The 17,920-nt window shown below is 39.0% G+C and overlaps 2 protein-coding genes across 2 annotated transcripts in view; both read right to left on the minus strand.

The window, feature by feature from the left end:
* Positions 1-914: 914 nt before the first annotated feature.
* Positions 915-9,598, minus strand: LOC111660311 (uncharacterized). The gene is given in 29 exon segments (XM_087175872.1): positions 915-995; positions 1,756-1,962; positions 2,115-2,190; positions 2,393-2,419; positions 2,634-2,845; positions 2,951-3,034; positions 3,111-3,237; positions 3,350-3,582; positions 3,675-3,806; positions 3,903-4,085; positions 4,166-4,267; positions 4,505-4,600; positions 4,800-5,030; positions 5,189-5,319; positions 5,322-5,356; positions 5,601-5,725; positions 5,848-5,959; positions 6,103-6,215; positions 6,291-6,383; positions 6,510-6,654; positions 6,773-6,878; positions 6,916-7,074; positions 7,324-7,419; positions 7,524-7,607; positions 8,316-8,642; positions 8,945-9,067; positions 9,178-9,232; positions 9,316-9,422; positions 9,520-9,598. Coding segments are annotated over 29 exon segments (3,663 nt in total). The 5' UTR covers positions 9,596-9,598; the 3' UTR covers positions 915-929.
* Positions 9,599-11,444: 1,846 nt separating this feature from the next.
* Positions 11,445-17,920, minus strand: part of osbp2b (oxysterol binding protein 2b) — a 48,691-nt gene continuing 42,215 nt past the window's right edge. Inside the window, exon 14 of the mRNA XM_023413560.2 lies at positions 11,445-16,318. Coding sequence (XP_023269328.1) covers positions 16,176-16,318 — 143 coding nt within the window. The 3' untranslated portion in view covers positions 11,445-16,175. The remainder of the gene's footprint in view (positions 16,319-17,920) is intronic.

Raw genomic sequence — 17,920 nt, forward strand, 5'->3', positions numbered from 1 at the left:
GATTCTGCATGGCCTCATTGGTTTTCATTGGATTTAGTTTAGCTTTGTTACGGTTTTATCATTACAAGCAGTATAGCATATATACATATTGAAAACAATTAGGTAAGAATGATTTTAACCAACAAACTTAGGTTATTAAATACAATAGCCTTCAATTTGTCACAGAAAATGAAATTATTTACTGTGGCAAATGCAATTGCAAGACTTTATTCATCAGTTAATTTTCCTGAACTCAGACTGATACTGACGATTATGTTTACTTAAATAGGGACATAATTGAATTAGAACTGACAACACCAGTTCCCCAGCCTGCTTAAACGCTTTGGCAACAGATGCTTGACTGACAAACTGAAAATTACTTGCTGCAGGTGTGGAAGCAGTTTTGATTATAGGGAAACATATTTCAAAAATCTCAGTTCCAGTAGATTTTTTACATTAAGATTACACATCTGATTCAGATGTTTAAAGGTATATTAAATGCTATGACAATTTTCTTAGAAATTACCAGAACCCGATAGAACTTTTTTTTTTTTATTGTACAATTAAGTAACGTGTAACATTCATGATCACATGTGGGATTTCCACAGAGACCTGTCAGCTTTATGAGGTTATTTGACATAACTCACATGATCATCACTCTCCAGTGAAATGTCAGTTCATCACTTATTCACAGTTCACTGTAACTTTAAGCCATAAAACTTGAGTGCCTTAACACAAAGGAATGTGAACTTGATGACCAGATCTTCAGTTGTGTCATTTGTCACTGTGACCTGCTTGTTAATCTGCCATCTGAAGCACATGTGACAGTAAATGATTCAACTCCATGGTATGCAAAAAGAGCTCGCTTGAGACTCAGGTATAAGAATGTTATATCACTGGTGGTCATTCAGACACACACATACACACACACAGAATAAGGCTCCATTTCCTCAACTTGATACTGTCCTGATTGCTGACTGGGTCTGAATCCCAGCACTGTCTTGACCTTGAGTGATCTGTGAAGCAGACATTGATATTACTTGATATTGTGAAGTCAAGCACAGAAATAATAGTCAAACGTTGGTGATGCTGCTACATTTACAGGAGTATTTTCCTTCTCTTTAACAGTTTTAGAAATAATTTGAGCATTTCAAATCAGATCTACAAGTGCTGTGCCTTTCTGTGAGTGAAAGTGAAAGTAGGCAGTTTGTGACGAGGCTTCTTGTTTCTTCTGGTAAATAAAAATAGCTCACCTGGCCTTAAGGTAGATTACAAGTACTGTTTGCAGTATGCTTGTTGTTTAGTAATGCTGTAAATGGTGATACTGGTTAAGTAAATAATCAACAGCCATCTTTAAACAGTAGGTTCTCCGCAAGGCCAGATCTATATTGGATAGCACAAATCACCCTTTTCACCCTGAGTTTGTATCCCTTCCCTCAGGCTGTAGATTTAGAGTTCCCCAGTTCAGGAGTAATAGATCTAAAAACTCATTAATCTCGTGTGAAATAACCCTGCTAAATTTGCATAAGTTAATTGTCACTTTATAGTGTGTTGTGTTTTTAGTGTCTGTTGTTCTTATTGCAATCTGTGTTTTTATAGTGTTTGGTGTTTTTTATAGTGTTGTGTTTTATTGAAATGTGTGTATTGTTGCACTTAAGTTCTTTCTTATCTATTTTTTATCTGACTGCAATTCAAGTTTCCCACTTGGGATAATAAAATGAAATCTGAAACTGAATCTGTATCAATAGTAATCTGCTATTAAAAATATTTACTCACTGTTTTAAGGTAGGATCCTGACAAATCTACAGGGACTGTATCTGGAGGAGATGAGCTCCAGGTAAAGGCCTGGTTTTCTAGACGGAGCTGCTTCACTCTGCTCTGGAGATAACGTAGAAGCTTAAATGAAGCCACGTCAGAGGGGCTGTGGGAAGCAGCAGAGTCCACCACATGGAGGAAGGGAGAGCAAACTGAATTCTGAGTTTCCTGATGGGAGGGAGACACCAGCAAAGATAGAAGATGTTTTTTTTTTCAATAAACAAATGAACACTATGTATCTACAGTATAAGGTATGTACAAGGCACTTAATGTGTAAGAGCTTGATGTTAATGCTCACACAGGAGCAGTAAAACATTTACCTTTGCACTAAGCGTCATCTCTCCTTCAGGCCTCTCAGACTTTCTTTGTCTCTCCCCTTGAGTCTTTGACATTTTTCTGGAAAACAAACCAACAATCCTACATTTGAAAGGTTCATAGGTGTGAATAATTACTGCATGAACTATACATGTATAGTTAATGTTACATCTATGGTTTAAACAGCATATCACAGTGAGTTGAAGTGAGATCATGCATGAGATCAAGGACAGACAACTGGTTAGTATGTCATCTATGTTTCACAGGCACAGAAACCAGTTACCTGCCCCTTAACAACTTTGTCTTGCACCTATGGGATGGAAAAATGAAACAAAACTTAACAGTAGAACAACAGAAGAATAGTGTGTGATTTCTATTATGTGGACCAATACGATTCTGAATGCCATAATGAAGAAAAGGGCAAGTATGGAAAATGATTGCTTCATACTTAAAAAGGACAGAAAATTATGAGGCTGCATTTTGACTTAGTTTGGAGGATGTAGATTTCATGTTTAGTACGCTACCTTTCCAGCTCAGCTGTCAGCTCTTCTTCAAACTTGCATGCCAGACGAGCTGCAGTCTGTTCCTTCCACTGACCCATGCTCCTCTGAACCTGCCTCAGCTCCAAGTCTTTGGCCTTCAGCTGTTTGCGGAGAGATACTGCTACTCCTCCTCCCTCAGATCCTCCATCACTCACATGAGCCCTGTTCAGACTCGTCAACTCCTCAATGTGCTCCTGCATGAATATCATGGGGGCACAACAGTTCTGTAATGCTGAAACTGTTGTGTTTTTTTATCCTTTTGCATACACATGAACTTTATGAAGAGTGTGAGCTCATACCTGAATGAGACGCTCCTTAAGGGAGTCCAAGGCTTGATCTCTCTCCATCCTCAGCTGTTGCCTCTGGATGATAATTTCTCGCTCCTGAAAACATATGAACATCTAATGCCCTGTATTTGCAATCACCAGGTACTATGCAGTATGTTGATTCCACACAGACCTTGTCCTTTCTCAGCTTCTCAGTGTTTTTTTTCTGGGAGTCAAGCTCCTGGTGTAGATGGCTGATCAAGTGCTCCAGCTGTTTTCTTAGTGCTCTCAGATTTGTTACAGCTTCGGCCACTGTAGAACTGCACAATACACAGGGACAGAATCATAAGCTAATCATCAAACACACTGTGTTGCCTACAAAGTATCCACTTCTTTCTAGATATGGACATAAGCCAGAACAGGACATTATACCTGGCAGGTAGCTGCACAGCATTTTGTTTGGCTCCACTCTGTTCCACTAAGAGGTGTAGATGCTGGCACTCTGCTCCCAGGTCCTGGGCCCAGTGCCTGAGCTGCTGGTCCAGCTCCGCTGTGATTTGGTCATGGCTGCTCTCCCTTTCTTGTAGCATCACTCGGAGCCTGTCAGCCTCTTTTTCTTCCAGATGAACAGCCTGTTCAAGCCACAGCACTGTCCTTTGACTCTCCTGCGACCACAGGCCACACCATGTCAGCTTTTCTATAACAGCATTTCTCTTTATGTGCCTACAAATGATCACTCTCTGTGGTTTTCTTGTACCTGTGCCACCTGTTTCTTCAACCTCTGCAGCTCAGCCTGGTGCTCCTCTTTTAGTGATTTGCAAATAACAGCCAGAAAAGAATCCTGCTCTCTCTGCTTTGCACAACTTTCATTCTCCAACTCCTGCACTCTCTCCAGATAAAAGGAAAATCAAGCAAAGACATTGAAAATGTATTCAGATTTATCTATGATGGTAATATTATATACCATGGCTGCAAGTCGCCTTACTGTTTTTAGTTCCAAAACTTTATGTTGAAGAGCTTGTGCTTTACTCTTTTCTTGCTGCATCTCAATCCTCATGCTCTCCAGGCTCTTTTTGTTCTGCTCTTCCAGTATCCCACAGTGCATCTGTACAGCTTCCACTTTTTCTGCCTCCCACTTCCTCCTCTTCGCCTCTATTGTTTCCTGCACCTGAATGGGAGCATATTGTGTATATCATGCAATCGTGTTAAAATAGATGTCATATTTTAGTCAGAGGACCATCAGAATACCTTTTCAGAGGCTTCTACATGCAGCTCCTCTTCACGGTTCTTTGCCTCCTCCCTCCGCTTCTCAAGAGATTTCCTTAGCATCTTTGCTTCTTCGTCTTTTAACTGCAAGAACAGGAGAAGATCACATCTTTAAAAGTAACCCAGTAGAATGTTTTTACTCACAGTATCTTTAATGTATAGCAATAAAGATGCCACGAGAACAACATGTGCCATCTAAACTTAACATACAATACATGCATTCATAGCAGTGCAAGATACTTTGGATAAAAGAGTTCACCAAACATTTTGTATTGAGGTATTGTAGTGCTGGATTTTAGATGTTCAGTGTGACACACTGACCTGAATTGAACTTTGCATGGACTCAATGCATCGTGTGAGAGCCAGAGTCTGTTCTTTCAAAGCACTTGCTTCCTCCTCTTCAGCCTGCTGATTAACCTGAAGAGGAATTAGACGAGTCAGTATTTTAAATTCTCAGTTTAATTTGTCACCTTTTGGATTTGCTGCTCATCTGCCAAAGCCAACTCTTTTTTCTGTTGATTTAATGCTGAGTCCTGAAACACAGACAGAGTAACCCTAATAACATTATGATATATTAGAAAAACCTCAGAAAGCCTCAGTCTTCCTCAGCACTTACCGTCATTCTCTGGGTTTGTTCCTGGGCTTCCTTCAGTGCTGTGTAGTGCTGGATTTTCAAGTGTTGCAGCTCCACCTTCAGTCCATCTCGTTCTGCTTGTAAGGCCCTACATTGTTCCTGGGAATCTAGCAGTTGCTGCTCCCTCTGGGCCAACATCTTCTCCAGAGTACCCACCCTGATCTTACATTCTCCCAGTTCAACCTGCAGCTTGTTTACTTGAACTTCTAATGCCTTAGAGTAAGAGAGATAGCAATAGTAGGGATAGTTAGAAGAGAATAAGAAATACAGAAAAGTGGATGCTAACATTGTGCCATTTGCTTGACAGATTAAAATGTGATTATCATTTTTTAAATCAAAATAGAAATTAGCATAATGATAGAAGGGGCCACCTCAATTTCCTCTTTTTTCTGGGTCTGTTTCTTCTCAAGACTGGCACACCGACTCCTCAGTGAGCTCTCTGCCTCTGTGGCCCTCTGGAGTTCCTCACAAGTCTCCTCTAAATTCTGCTCCAGTTTCATAGATGAGCACATATCCAAAGATATTTTAGAACAAGGCGACTAAATCTGCCTCACACTAAAACAAATACCTTCTCCCTGTAAAATATGGTCATTCACATCCAAACACTAACTATAGAAAACAGCACAACTAAAATGACACACAACATAGTCTTTTATTAAATTTGGGTGTTGCTGTTTATCTTACAATGTAAACAGTGCTGTATTTACTTCAAAAATATTAATGTTGCTATGGTTTATAATTGTGATTATAGTTTTACCTATATATATAAATAGACCTTAATACTGTACCTCTTGCACAGACTCCAGCTTCTCTCTTGCACGTCGCTGTTCAGCAAACAATTCTGTTTTTGCATTATCCAGCTGTCTTTCCATCTCCTCCCTTTCCAGCAGTGACATGATGACGCTGTTCTGTTTGTGAAACAGAGAAACAACAGTTTGTTTTAAGAACAAACCTGACATATTAAAACATGTGAATGACTGAGCAAAACCAAGAATTGAAAGACATATTGCTTTGAGTCAGGTTTCATTACCCTCTCCTTCACACTCTTTCTATGTTGACTCAGAGTTGCAAGTTCTTCTTCCATGTCCCTTATCTCATGGAGACAGGACTCTCTTTGCTTCTGCAGCTTCTCCAGCTGGCAACTACAACATGTTCATTGTTGTGTTACTCCTCAACACAAGTATCTTTCACGAAGACCAATATTATGTTGAGGCAGTTTTATGTTAACAATGCCGATGCATACGGCTCTGCATATTACAATTATGAGGATACAATGTTAGGATACCTAATAGAGTCCCTCTCCACTCTGCTGTCACTCAGAACAGACTCCAGAGTCCGCTTCTCCTTCTCCATCTGTGCTGTCTCTGCAGTCAGTTGCTCCAATTCCTTCAAGGCATGCTGGGGCATAAAGCATAAACTGTGAGTATTAGTGAGAATTTTATACAGTTTTCTATTGATTATGCTGCATGTTACCTTTCTTCTCTTTTGAAGTTCAGAGAGGCAGAATTCAACATCTTTTAACTGAGTCCTCTTCAACCTTAGTGTCTCCTCCTCTTTCTCACATTTCTAAACCACATACACAAACTTACTTATACACCACTTAAGTGAAGTCTCATCCATATATCACAGAAACTGAGATAAAAATATTTCTCTAACTAACTTATTAAGATATACTTGGAGATTAATTCTTACTTGCTGAATGTTAGTGAGTCGTTCTTTCATCTTTGCCCAATCTGACTGCATCTTCTCTGATGTCCTCTTAGATCTGCACCTCCCACTCCAGTGGTTAATTTCCTCATCTGTGTCCTTGTCTTTGTCACCCAAAGAACACACAAGTCTGAAAGATACAAAAAGGCACAGTCTGATATATATTCTCCTTTCATTTTTAAAAATGAATATAAGACTGCATAGAAAAATACATAATAAGTTTTAAAATGTTGTTCCATTTGGTTTACCTGTAAGTCTCTCTCTTTTTACGCTGAGCTGTACAAACAGAAGGACTTCTTTTTTGCACACTTCCATAAGAGGATCTGTGGACTTTGCGAACAAAAAAGACAAATTCTTTTGAAGAAAATGGATTAAATTGTTCTTATGTCACTGTGGATAAAAGACTATACAGCCTGATCTATAAAGTCTGATTGTGTGTCACCTGATATGGATTGAGGTTCACTTTCTTCCTGGGTGGGTGTGTCATAGTCACTCTGGTTGGTAAAGTAATCATCTGTGCCGGTGACGGACTGAATGAGAGAGCGCCATCCTGCGAGGGGGGGCATTGATGATGTTAACTACAATTTCATACATATTTTTTTAATACTCATGTTACTAGTATTTTCTTCATGTAAGAGATAGTTTCCAAGCATTTCTTGATTTTTATTTCATTTTTTAGTTTGTGCCGTTAACTCACTGTACAAATGGCTGTATTTCATATGGTGATATTTGATATAAAGTATGTTTTGTGATTTTAAAATGGAACTTATTTTCCTCCACATTTTCTGCAGTCTCTTACCTGGCCGCCTGTGAATGTGCTGTCTGACTTGCTCTGTGCAGACCGAGTCAATGTCACTCGCAATGGACACAGTGTCAAAGCTCCTCACAGGTACTCCTATAAAAGAACAAGCAGCCTACAGTCACTGTTTGCAGTGAACAGATGTCCAAGAGGATTAGTTAGACTGTGCATGCAGATGCAGTGTAATCTGTGTGTGGTACCTGCCAAGCACCTGGCCTGAGGAGAACAGCTGTTGTTGTATTGTAGGTTTTCATGTCCTGTTACAATCTCAGTTTTGTGAGAGACTGAAAGGGAAGTGAAAAGGTGCAACAGGGCTGTAATGGGATCAAGAATAAGAGTCTAGAGCCAAACTAGCAGACCTCAAAGGCAACATTAGCTGCAAAAGTGCTGGAATAAACAATATACTGGTACATACAGTATATGTATAAACAATATACAATGTGCACAGTAATTTTCTATTGTCTATTTTTTTGAGAGACCTGACATGCCTTTTGTTCTAAAAGACAAGTCAGAGTTTATAACGTCAGTGGGAATAATCCCTGGAGCATGAATATCAGTACCAGTTTAACAGCAACCTGTCAAGTAATTGTGCAGTTAACCTGCTCTGGATCAAAGTGTTGGACACACAGATGGACAGACAGATGGGTGGACGTACCAGCACACAGATGGATAATTTTCATCTTAATCCTCATGTGTTAAAACTAACATCATTAATGAAAATTTGGAGCATGTTTGATGGCTCTTTTTTCTCTCCCAAAGAGATGTAGTGTTGTACTTACTGCTGCTATCATCAACAATCGCCTGTAGTGCTTTGTCACTAATATGCAATATATTTACTCCAAAATCTCCAGAAAGACATTTCTCCAGTTCCTTTCGTTGATCTGGCTTGTTTGACTGGGAGCAGTGAGCTGTCACAGTGTATTTACTGCTTTTCCCAGGTGTTGCCGATCCTCCTCCTTTGACGTTAAGAACACTTTGACCTCTTTGATCACTCTGGCAAATGTCACTGTTGGAAATCTCTGCCCCATCAGCCTCTTCTTCTTTGTCTAGATGTTGCATATTACTCTCTGGCAATGCCAATTCCACCATCTCCTCTCTGAAACATCTGACAAAGTCCTCAGTGCAGATACTGTCTGAAGGAGGGTGTGTTTCTCCTGCCATCGTATCCCCCTTACAGGTGTCTCCAAGAAGCCTCTCAAGTCTCCAGACGACCTGCTCCCTCCGCGACTCCATTTCCTCTTTGTCTCTTGTCCTTCTGTCTAACCTCTTTTTATTTTCCTGATGAGTGTCAGGACCTCCCCAGCAGTCTGCACTCCTCTCTGGAGTAGAACAGTGGAGAGATGCGTTGTTTGTGTGAAATTAAAAATTAAAAACACTTTGATATAAACAAATATTACCCAGTTAAGACACCCGGTTTACTCTAATATTAAGTATGTTACTGAAGCATTCATACATTTTACCCATTTCATGTTTAGTTTTTTTGAAGCACAAACATTATCTTGAAAAAAAAACCTAGTGACCAGCAGTTCTGTCAGTTGTTTACCTACAACCTTTTGAGAAAAATTTGGCTTAAAAACAGTAAGAAATCATATTTTTTCCTGTAATGTTATTGAAATATTACCCGATGTTTGCTCCATCATCGGAGTGTGTATCAAGTCAAGGCAAGACATGGGAGTGTCATTTGTTTGAGTTGTACTACCAAGGCCTGTGTCTTTGCTCAGAGACTGACTCCACTTCAGAGGAGCTAGAAAAAAAAAACCAACAACACAGATTATCACCTTATATTTATTATATATATATGAATGGGAAAGTGTGTCCAAACTTTTGACTGGTGTGTACATATACATTTATCACCTGCATCGCTGCAGTCTTGCTTTCTGAAAATTTCCTGATGTTTCTGGGGCTGGACCTGTATTAATCACATTACTGCTTAAAAAATATTTTCCGATTACACATGCATAAATACAGACAAGCAGAGAGAAAATTGCATACCTGCAGCTGACCAAGCTCTGCATCGATGGCATCTAGGAGGAGGTCACAGTGGTCCAGTTTGAGAAGCTGAGGGTCCAGTCTAAACACACTCCTGTTGTCATTTAGATCTGCGAGGTCAGACAAAAGGTTTAACAATAGTGAGTGCTCACAAGAGAGTGAAATATATGTATATCATATTTATGTACTGCTGATAAAACCACAGACCAGTGTGTAGAAGCTCATCAGTGTCCTCTGCGTCTCTCTCATCTCTCTCTGCTTGGCCATGGCCTCTGTCTGCCATGTCCTATTGCTGCAGACAAGTATGCAGAAACTCAGCAATACCATACAGACACAACGTCCACAGTATCTACCAGTGGTGAGGTGGGGGTTTATGTTGCTCAGTTGTCCAGGAAACCAAGACAATTTAGCTTGTTAGCTGGCCACACTGACTTCTTTTCACTACGAAGACTATAAATTCCTGTAGCTTGTCTTTCCCAATCCCCAAAATGAATATCAAGTACAAGGGGTGTGCAGCTTAAATCCACTGTAGAAGGATTTTTTCACTCTGTCATGGCTAACGTTCATTTTGTTAACATTGTGCTGTTAAACTGTATTGTGTTATATTGACGTGTTTATATTATTTTGCCCCCCATTTATATCGAGGTTAGTTTAGCTAACATTAGCCATGACTGAAATGCCTGAAAACAATTGTAAGTAGTAAGCCGTCCTTCGCCGAGGCTACTCAGAATAATCTTCACAGTAATAAGCCGTAATCATTAGTGGATTTTAAAGCTGATCACAGCAAAGTTACAACACTAACATGAAGACTGACCGAAAACACACGGTTAACCTAACTAAATCCTGCTCTCATTTACAGGTCGGTAGGTTATCTGAAAATAAAACATTATCACTTTAGAAATCTCTATATCATTCCACTTCAAACATCCATAACTTACTTTGAGGGAACAAACGCAGAGACTTTAAATCGATGCTGAGCTCGACTCCTCAGAGCTGAAGCACACAGCTGCTGCACTGAGTCCTGATTGACAGGCGCTTCACTTGGTTGCCCTGGAAACGTTCAAACAGCTCGGGACCCCACACAGGAGAGGTGAGCGTCAGGTGGAGGCGCACTGCCGCAAGTTTAGCGCCCAAAAAGGCGCCTATGATTTTAGACTGTAGTAAAGAGTCCATATATCCCCCCCGAATACAGTCGCAGCCCTCTGTAGACATCACATCCATGGTCACACACTGACCAGTAACCAAAAGAGGGGCAGTAAAATTGTCTAAATAATTGTATTTTCTTTACATACTCTCAGATTGCAGTTTATTGGATTAATCAAGATACAATTAGTATAGCCTAATCCTGTAATAAACCCTCCCTCCATTAGGGTTATAATGTTCACCATCCCAAATTGTCCACCCCATTTACATCAAGGAGGTTAGGGTAACTAAACAGCTCTTTTTATAATGCAATACAGTTCAACAGCAGCACAAATTACATCCTCCAAAATGACCATGACGTTGAATCAATACCTCTCTAAAACAGTGTCAGCACAAACTTAACATTATAATCTTCATGAAGGAGGATTTATTGCAGGACTGAACTAGTTTTAGCTATATGTACATACAGCCAGTTGATAATGTCTATAGCTGTACAGTTGTAATTTCTGTAAAAAAAAAAAAAAAATTCACCTATTTGAAGATCTATATGTTATTCCAAAGAAAAACTAGTTCCAGGAAGCGACTGCATGTACTTTGTATGATAACAATAATTACATAAACATTTTATGTGCTACATCAGTGTTAGAGTAAATAATTTTGTAGATATTAAGATAAAAACCTGTGTCCGTCATACTGTCCTAAGTTAATGGCCTCGGTCAGCAGAATTAATAGGATGTTTAACTCATAGTGCTACATAATATAAGGCCTCTGAAATAAGGTTGAGATTTATCTAAAACCTGTGACAGCTCCTTTAACATATTCACGCCGGGCCTTTTAGGGCTGGAAGTAGTACTAGTGTTACAGTACTACTGGTGTAGTATTGCTCCTATTATTTCTCATGAAGACCGTTTAGGATTTTTTCTCAAATATGCCCATTAAATTCATCCCATCTTCCAACTCACACTGAAAGAAAGTAAAGCAGACACACATTCAGTGTCAACAATAACAACTTTATTATCTTCTTTTTTCATTATTGTGTCTTTGTTGTTTAAAGACAATGTTATACGAGTAGAAATTAAGGGAGAAAAATACACAATTTAAAAAAAAAAAGAAGCAAAACCTCAGTTGAATCTGCAGTAACACCTGAATACACGTTTGTGTATTTGGGAAGTAAGAGTAGTAGTCAAGGCAGGTCAATCACCTTTGACCTCCTGTACCAGGCCGCTGTTGTGATGTGTTTCATAACTTTCATCGAATACAGATTAACATCACCACTGTCTTACAACAAAGCCGTGAGTCACAGTCCAAGGAGAAACAGGGTTCAGTGTAGACAAGGCAAGAAAAATCTCCCGGTCTTCATTAGTTGACCTCTGCCTCAAAACTATATGAGAAGGAAATGTGTGCCACGCATGCACACAAATCAAGCTCATTATGCATACAAACAGTATGAAAACACCAACATAAGAATAATGGCACCCATGAGAAGATAGAAACCAGAAGAGAAAATAAAAGCATAAAAATTAAAGCTAAAAATCACACCATAGTGAATTGAGAGTTGGGTGAGATGAAATGAGAGAAACAATGAGGGGGGGTTTACATTAGATCCCTATGAAATAGGGAAGGCAGATGAAGAGTTTTATTTTTAAAGTCTACAGTACACTCTCCATTTACACTTTGGTTGTTTTTTCCCCTTTCTGCATGAGACAGACAACTGTATGAAGCAACAACAGCCATCACCTAACAAATCTACACCTCACAGCGTTATTGCTACAGCTGTCCGAGACTGTACAAGCCCTCAGAGGGGCAACTTCAGTAGGCAAGTCACCATCAAGTACTGAGGTCAAGTTATTTGGAAATATATTGATTAAAACGTATGATGAGCTCTCCATTATCATCCAAAATATAATATGTATTCTCAAATATAAAATCATCTCAAACACAATATATTAAAGTAAATCTCTAGTGAACCTCATATTGATCGCTGAAAAAAGTAAATCACAAACTAAGTTTCCATTTGTACAGTTTCTTCACCACCACTCAGCAGTGACCGGTGTTCTGTCAGATGTCATGACTGTGCGTGATGATACAGAATTAACTGTACAATGACAATTTCCAAGATGGCAAAAAAAAAGAAACATCTTGCTGCAGTAATGTCCATCCCTATATGTGACACCCATGATATGATTTAAAGTGTCCACAACCTCAATAGCTTGTATTTATGTACGTGCTAATGGAAGTGTTTGAGTCTGTGTGATGCGGATAGACGAGAACAGAACTCAAGCAGTGAAGTAAAATTGAAGGAATCGTTTGACATTTTGGGAAATACACTTATTTGTTTTCTTGTTAAAAGTTAGATGAGAAGATCAATACCACTCTCATGACTGTCTGTCGTGCGGTAAGGCTAAAGCCAGTAGCTAGTTATCTTAGCTTAACTCAAAGAATGGAAACAGGGAGATAACTAGACTGGATCCTTTCAACAACAAAAAAAAAAATCCAGCTACAAGCAGCTCTGAAGTTGACTAATTAACATCTCATTTGTTTAATTTGTAAAAAACCCAAAGTGTATAGTTGTTGTTTTAAGGGGAGTTATGTGTTAAGAGTATTGGTTGACCAGGAGCATTGACTTCCTGAAGATTAAACAAAGAAGATATAATGTGTTATCAGTAGCTTCAGAGGTGCTGGTAAGTGGATTCTTTACTCTTAGACAGAGCCAGGCTAGCTGTTATCCCCGTTTCCAGTCTTTGTGCTAAGCTAAGCTAAACAGCTGCTGGTTAAAGCTTGAGAATTTAAAGAGGTATGAAACTTCTCTTAAAGAGATATAAGATGTATTTCCAAAAATGCTACATTTTTCCTTTTACCAAATTGTTCTAAACAAGAGATTTAGTGATTGATCAAACTGTGTTCATGACAACCACAAATCAAAAATTAATCAAAACCTTTTATGTAAATGGGTAAAAGAAGCATCTTTTGTGCAAAAAAACATCAATCATCAATCATTTCATTTCATTAATTCACTGGTAAAGAATCTCACAGATAAACAGTTTACACTTTAAGAGCTCATATTATACAACTGAAAATCTCTATCAGCCAAACACTCAGCATGGAGGGGAACTCTACTGTTAATGAATTTCTTTTCCAGTGCATTTTAAACATCTTCATGCCCTCCACATCAGAAGAAATGATAACTGAACCACAGTTACTAATGTGCTAGTATCAAGGACTCTATAAAATTTATTTTCAGTGTGTTAAGACAGTTTATGGAAGTATAAAAGATGAATCTGCAGCCAGATTGCAGGTGCCTCAGGATTAACTTCCATCTTCACAGAATTAATCTGGATTAAAAATTAAAATTACAACAAATCCTTCAGGCTCATTCAGTCAATTTTTCAAATTTGAACTATGCTGTACAGATAACTTAATACTCCGATTAGTATAATTATTCTTAATTTTTACAATATCATTCTTTTATCACAAAATATTCACACAAATAGACCAGACGGTAGATACAATACCTCCAGCCTTGAATTCTACATTCCTAACAATAATTACAAAAAAATACTAACTGGTTTTGTCACTGTAACTCTTGTCACTGTAGACATGTAGTGCACAGGTCAGAGGACTATTTCCCTTGTTCAGTCAATTAAAGGCAAAAGACTGAGGGTACCTTCGTGAGCTGATCCCAGATCAGCGTGTCCACAAACACTGAATGAAAGGACTACATGTGAGCTCTGGTGAGTCTGGAGCAGCAGCTGGGGGAGTCCTCTGTGGCTAAAACTGACTGCACAGTGGTGTGTTACAGGAACCAGCCCTGACTTCCTGACCTCAGCTGAAGCCACTGTGAACTCCTATGAGAAACCACTCCAGTCTCACGTAGTGTAGTCCCACTGCAAAACATCTGAACTACAAATTAGTGATTGATGGGAGGAGCTAGTGCAATGCACACTATAGGAACCAACATGTTCCTGGATGCACTGGGTGGCAATGACTGATTGTCTCAGTGATTTGGCGCAGACTTAGTACTTTGTACGATCACTAAGAATGATGTCAGTCAAAATGGTCACTAAGGATATGGTATGTGTTGCTATGGGAGAGCACCAGAAGACAAGGTAAAGTCTCAACATCAACATCAACACAGAGATATGTGCTAACCTATGGTCAACCACAGTGAAAAGTGCGTATTCAGGTATTTGATGGAGATTCCTGTTAGAGTGATATGAATGTTTTGAAGTTTAATGTTGTACTGTTGCATTTGCACTAATGTGTTACAACTAAAGGACTGACTACTGTAGAATTTTGCTAATCAGAATCACAAATGGAAGATGTCTGAAGTATGTTTAGATGACTGAAATGCATTAAGCACAAAGGCATTTCATATTCAAAGTATGCAATGGATAAGCCGCCAATATTATCACTACATGGACTACAGTCTAACTGACTATTGAACAGACTAATTGCATGTACCTATAGGGAGACCCCTACATTCACAACAAATAAAACATATTAAAACATATTTCTGCATTGCTAAATATTTTACCACTTCAGATAAACCAGCCTCAACCTTATAAGAAGGAGATCATTTGCCCAATCAAAAATAGCTGTTGATTATGGAGACCCAAATAAATAATCATATAAATAAATACAGACAAACTATATAACTACAATAAAACTGCAATCATATTCATTTGAGAATAAATTATTTTCACACTTAAATTAGTTTATTGCAGTCAGTTGGTTTTCTTTTTAGCAGTTTTTATTTCAAAATGTATTTTTTTCCAAAGTCTGTATTTATTTCATTTATTTTAATTTTCCCAATGACCATTTCATTTGGTAATGTCAATTAGATTAAAGCAAGTGCACATAATTGGCTCTGCCCTGTTTGTCTTGACTAACAGATAAAGATTTTTTGATAAAAAAAGTGGAATTATGGGAAAAAATTAAAGTAACATAGTTGTAAATAAAAATGGAAATAAACTCCATTGCTCCTAATAAGCAGCAAGAAATGACATTTTATAAAATGAGTTAATTTTTAAAAATGTATTTGATTCTTTCACTATCTTATGGTTATATTACATTGTCTGTAGTTATTAATATGGTGATGTTTTTTGTTTTTTTAATTTAAAACACTTTGGGTCTCCATAATATTTAAAAAACCTAAGAGACAGAAATTACCAGATATCATACTCAGGCTCTATCTTTAAGCAACCAAAAGGGGCAAATATAAGCACTTGAAATCATTCCTATGAAGAGAAAAGAGGGAACCAATTTAAAATTTATAAAGTAGGCCTAGCATAATCGCAATTGTGCTAAAGAAAACTGAGTATGAGGACACGTTTTTCTTGTAACCACTGAAATACTGATGTGTGCCTCTTTATGATTTTGTCCTGTTAGTTGTCAGTGATAGGGAGTGCACAGGTGCCTTTATTGTGTGATGTTACATCTTCATTATCTCACATCCACACATTACCTCACTGCTGTTATAGTATAGTGTAAAAGAGGACTACCCAGGGAACGCCCCTTCTTTTAACCCATAGTAAAAACAGAGTGAGAGTGTACATTTGGAGGTACAGTGTAATCCGAGAGTGTGTGAAACATACACATTCTCATGCTCACAAAGGTCCACATAGAGCTCATAAGCCAACTACGCCTGAATGCGTAAGGACCAGAGGCTGAGCAGTTCCCTGTCCGATGAGGTTAGGTGTGATCCGGGGTCAGTTCCTGGGTTAGAAGATGTCAGGACACATGCTCCAGTCTTGTCTGTCTTTTGCCTCCCAGTAACCTCCCTTGTACACAAAGTTTGTTTCGCCAGTGACTGAGTCCCTCCTCTGGTGAAACCACAACGGCTGGTAGCCTTCATATTCTTTACCTGTGGGAAGAAGCACATGTGTTACTCAATCTTTATCTCTTAAATGGCACTTTAGTGGAGAAGCCACACTTGCAGGTAATTCACTGAGCAATTAATTCACCTCCACATATACGCATATATGAGAAGCAATCAATCGCTGAGCACTGCATTTGGGATATCTCCAAATGTGAACCGAGCTCTTGTAACAGTGAACAATGTGACCTTGCATCAATAAAATCCAAATAAGTGCGATATGTGTGATGCCAAAGCCTGGATCGATCATGGTAAAGAAGAAAAATACAGTCACAGTTTGGGACCTTTAGAGCCGAATGATCCATCTGTTTCTTAATATAGAAACCCAGCCCAGAAAGGCAGAAATGTAATGGTTTAAATGCAGCGCATTAGGCTCCTTGTAGCAAACAGCTCATGTTGTTGTTCTTTACAGTTCCCTTCATAAAAGTATAATGTAAGTATCATTTAGATTGAACAGTTTAAAGTAACTTGTTTACTGTTGGTAAGTGCACCATAAAAGTGCCCACAAGCAGTCCAAGGCCCTGTTCAGAACTGGCATGAACATGCGTCTTGATTGATCTGATCACATGTGGAGAGCTCTGAATTTATCAGTTCACACCTGGCATTAAAATGCGTCTCCACATGCATCTTGAGTGACCATTATATGCAAATAAACACGAATACGTTGTTGTTTTTAGCCAGTCCAACTAGAACAGAAGGTTCAGTTGTCAATTTGTTTGTTAGAGAGAGAGAGAGAGAGAGAGAGAGAGAGAGAGAGAGAGAGAGAGAGAGAGAGAGAGAGAGAGAGAGAGAGCACTGTGCAGAGCTCTAGGGTGAACTAAGGTTTTAGCCATTTGAAATATATAATATTTTTGGTTCATTATATAACTGTGGCGGGACTAATTAAACTGTGGCAGAGGATGTCATTTGAGTTCAATGCGACCCCAGGGCGCTTTCGCGTTCACACTGTTAAAAGAATGTGGCCACATGTGGCCCAGACCACGTCCGAATGTGGTCTGAGTGATCAAATCTCAAATGCGTCCTGTACTTAGAGCTGTCCACTTGTGATCAGATCACCTGAGACAGATGTTAATGCCAGGTCTGAACAGGGCCCAAGAGACAGGATGACAGTGCAGTGCAAATGAATCACTTGCTGATGTGGCTTCACCATAGCATACTACAGGTACGTATACATTTTAGAGCTATATCTGTTATTACATGTAACATATTATTGAGGCCAGATCTAAATGAAAATGTCACATGTATGCAGGAAAAAGTCTTTTTTTTCCTGAGTCATTATCTGAACAAGTTGACATGAGAGGGGTATCATGCAGTTCCCACACAGAGGCAGACCACACAGAGGACACACAGAGGATGGTGTGTGTGTGTGTGTGTGTGTGTGTGTGCGTGCGTGCATTTGTGTGTGTGTGTGTGGGAGTGATGCACAACAGAGGGGCACAAGGCAACCCCCACTCACCAGAGTCATAATCACACTCTGACCACCAATAGAGGGAGGAAAAGAAAGACAAGTCATGGGTACATCGAATACAGTCTAGCCTACGCACAACACACACACAGGCACAGGAATGCCACCAGGATGAAACGTTTCTG

This window comes from Seriola lalandi, unplaced genomic scaffold (genome assembly GCF_002814215.2).
Source record: "Seriola lalandi dorsalis isolate HSWRI2012SDOR001 ecotype SW California unplaced genomic scaffold, Sedor1 jcf7180002054517, whole genome shotgun sequence".
NCBI classification, from domain to species: domain Eukaryota; kingdom Metazoa; phylum Chordata; class Actinopteri; order Carangiformes; family Carangidae; genus Seriola; species Seriola lalandi.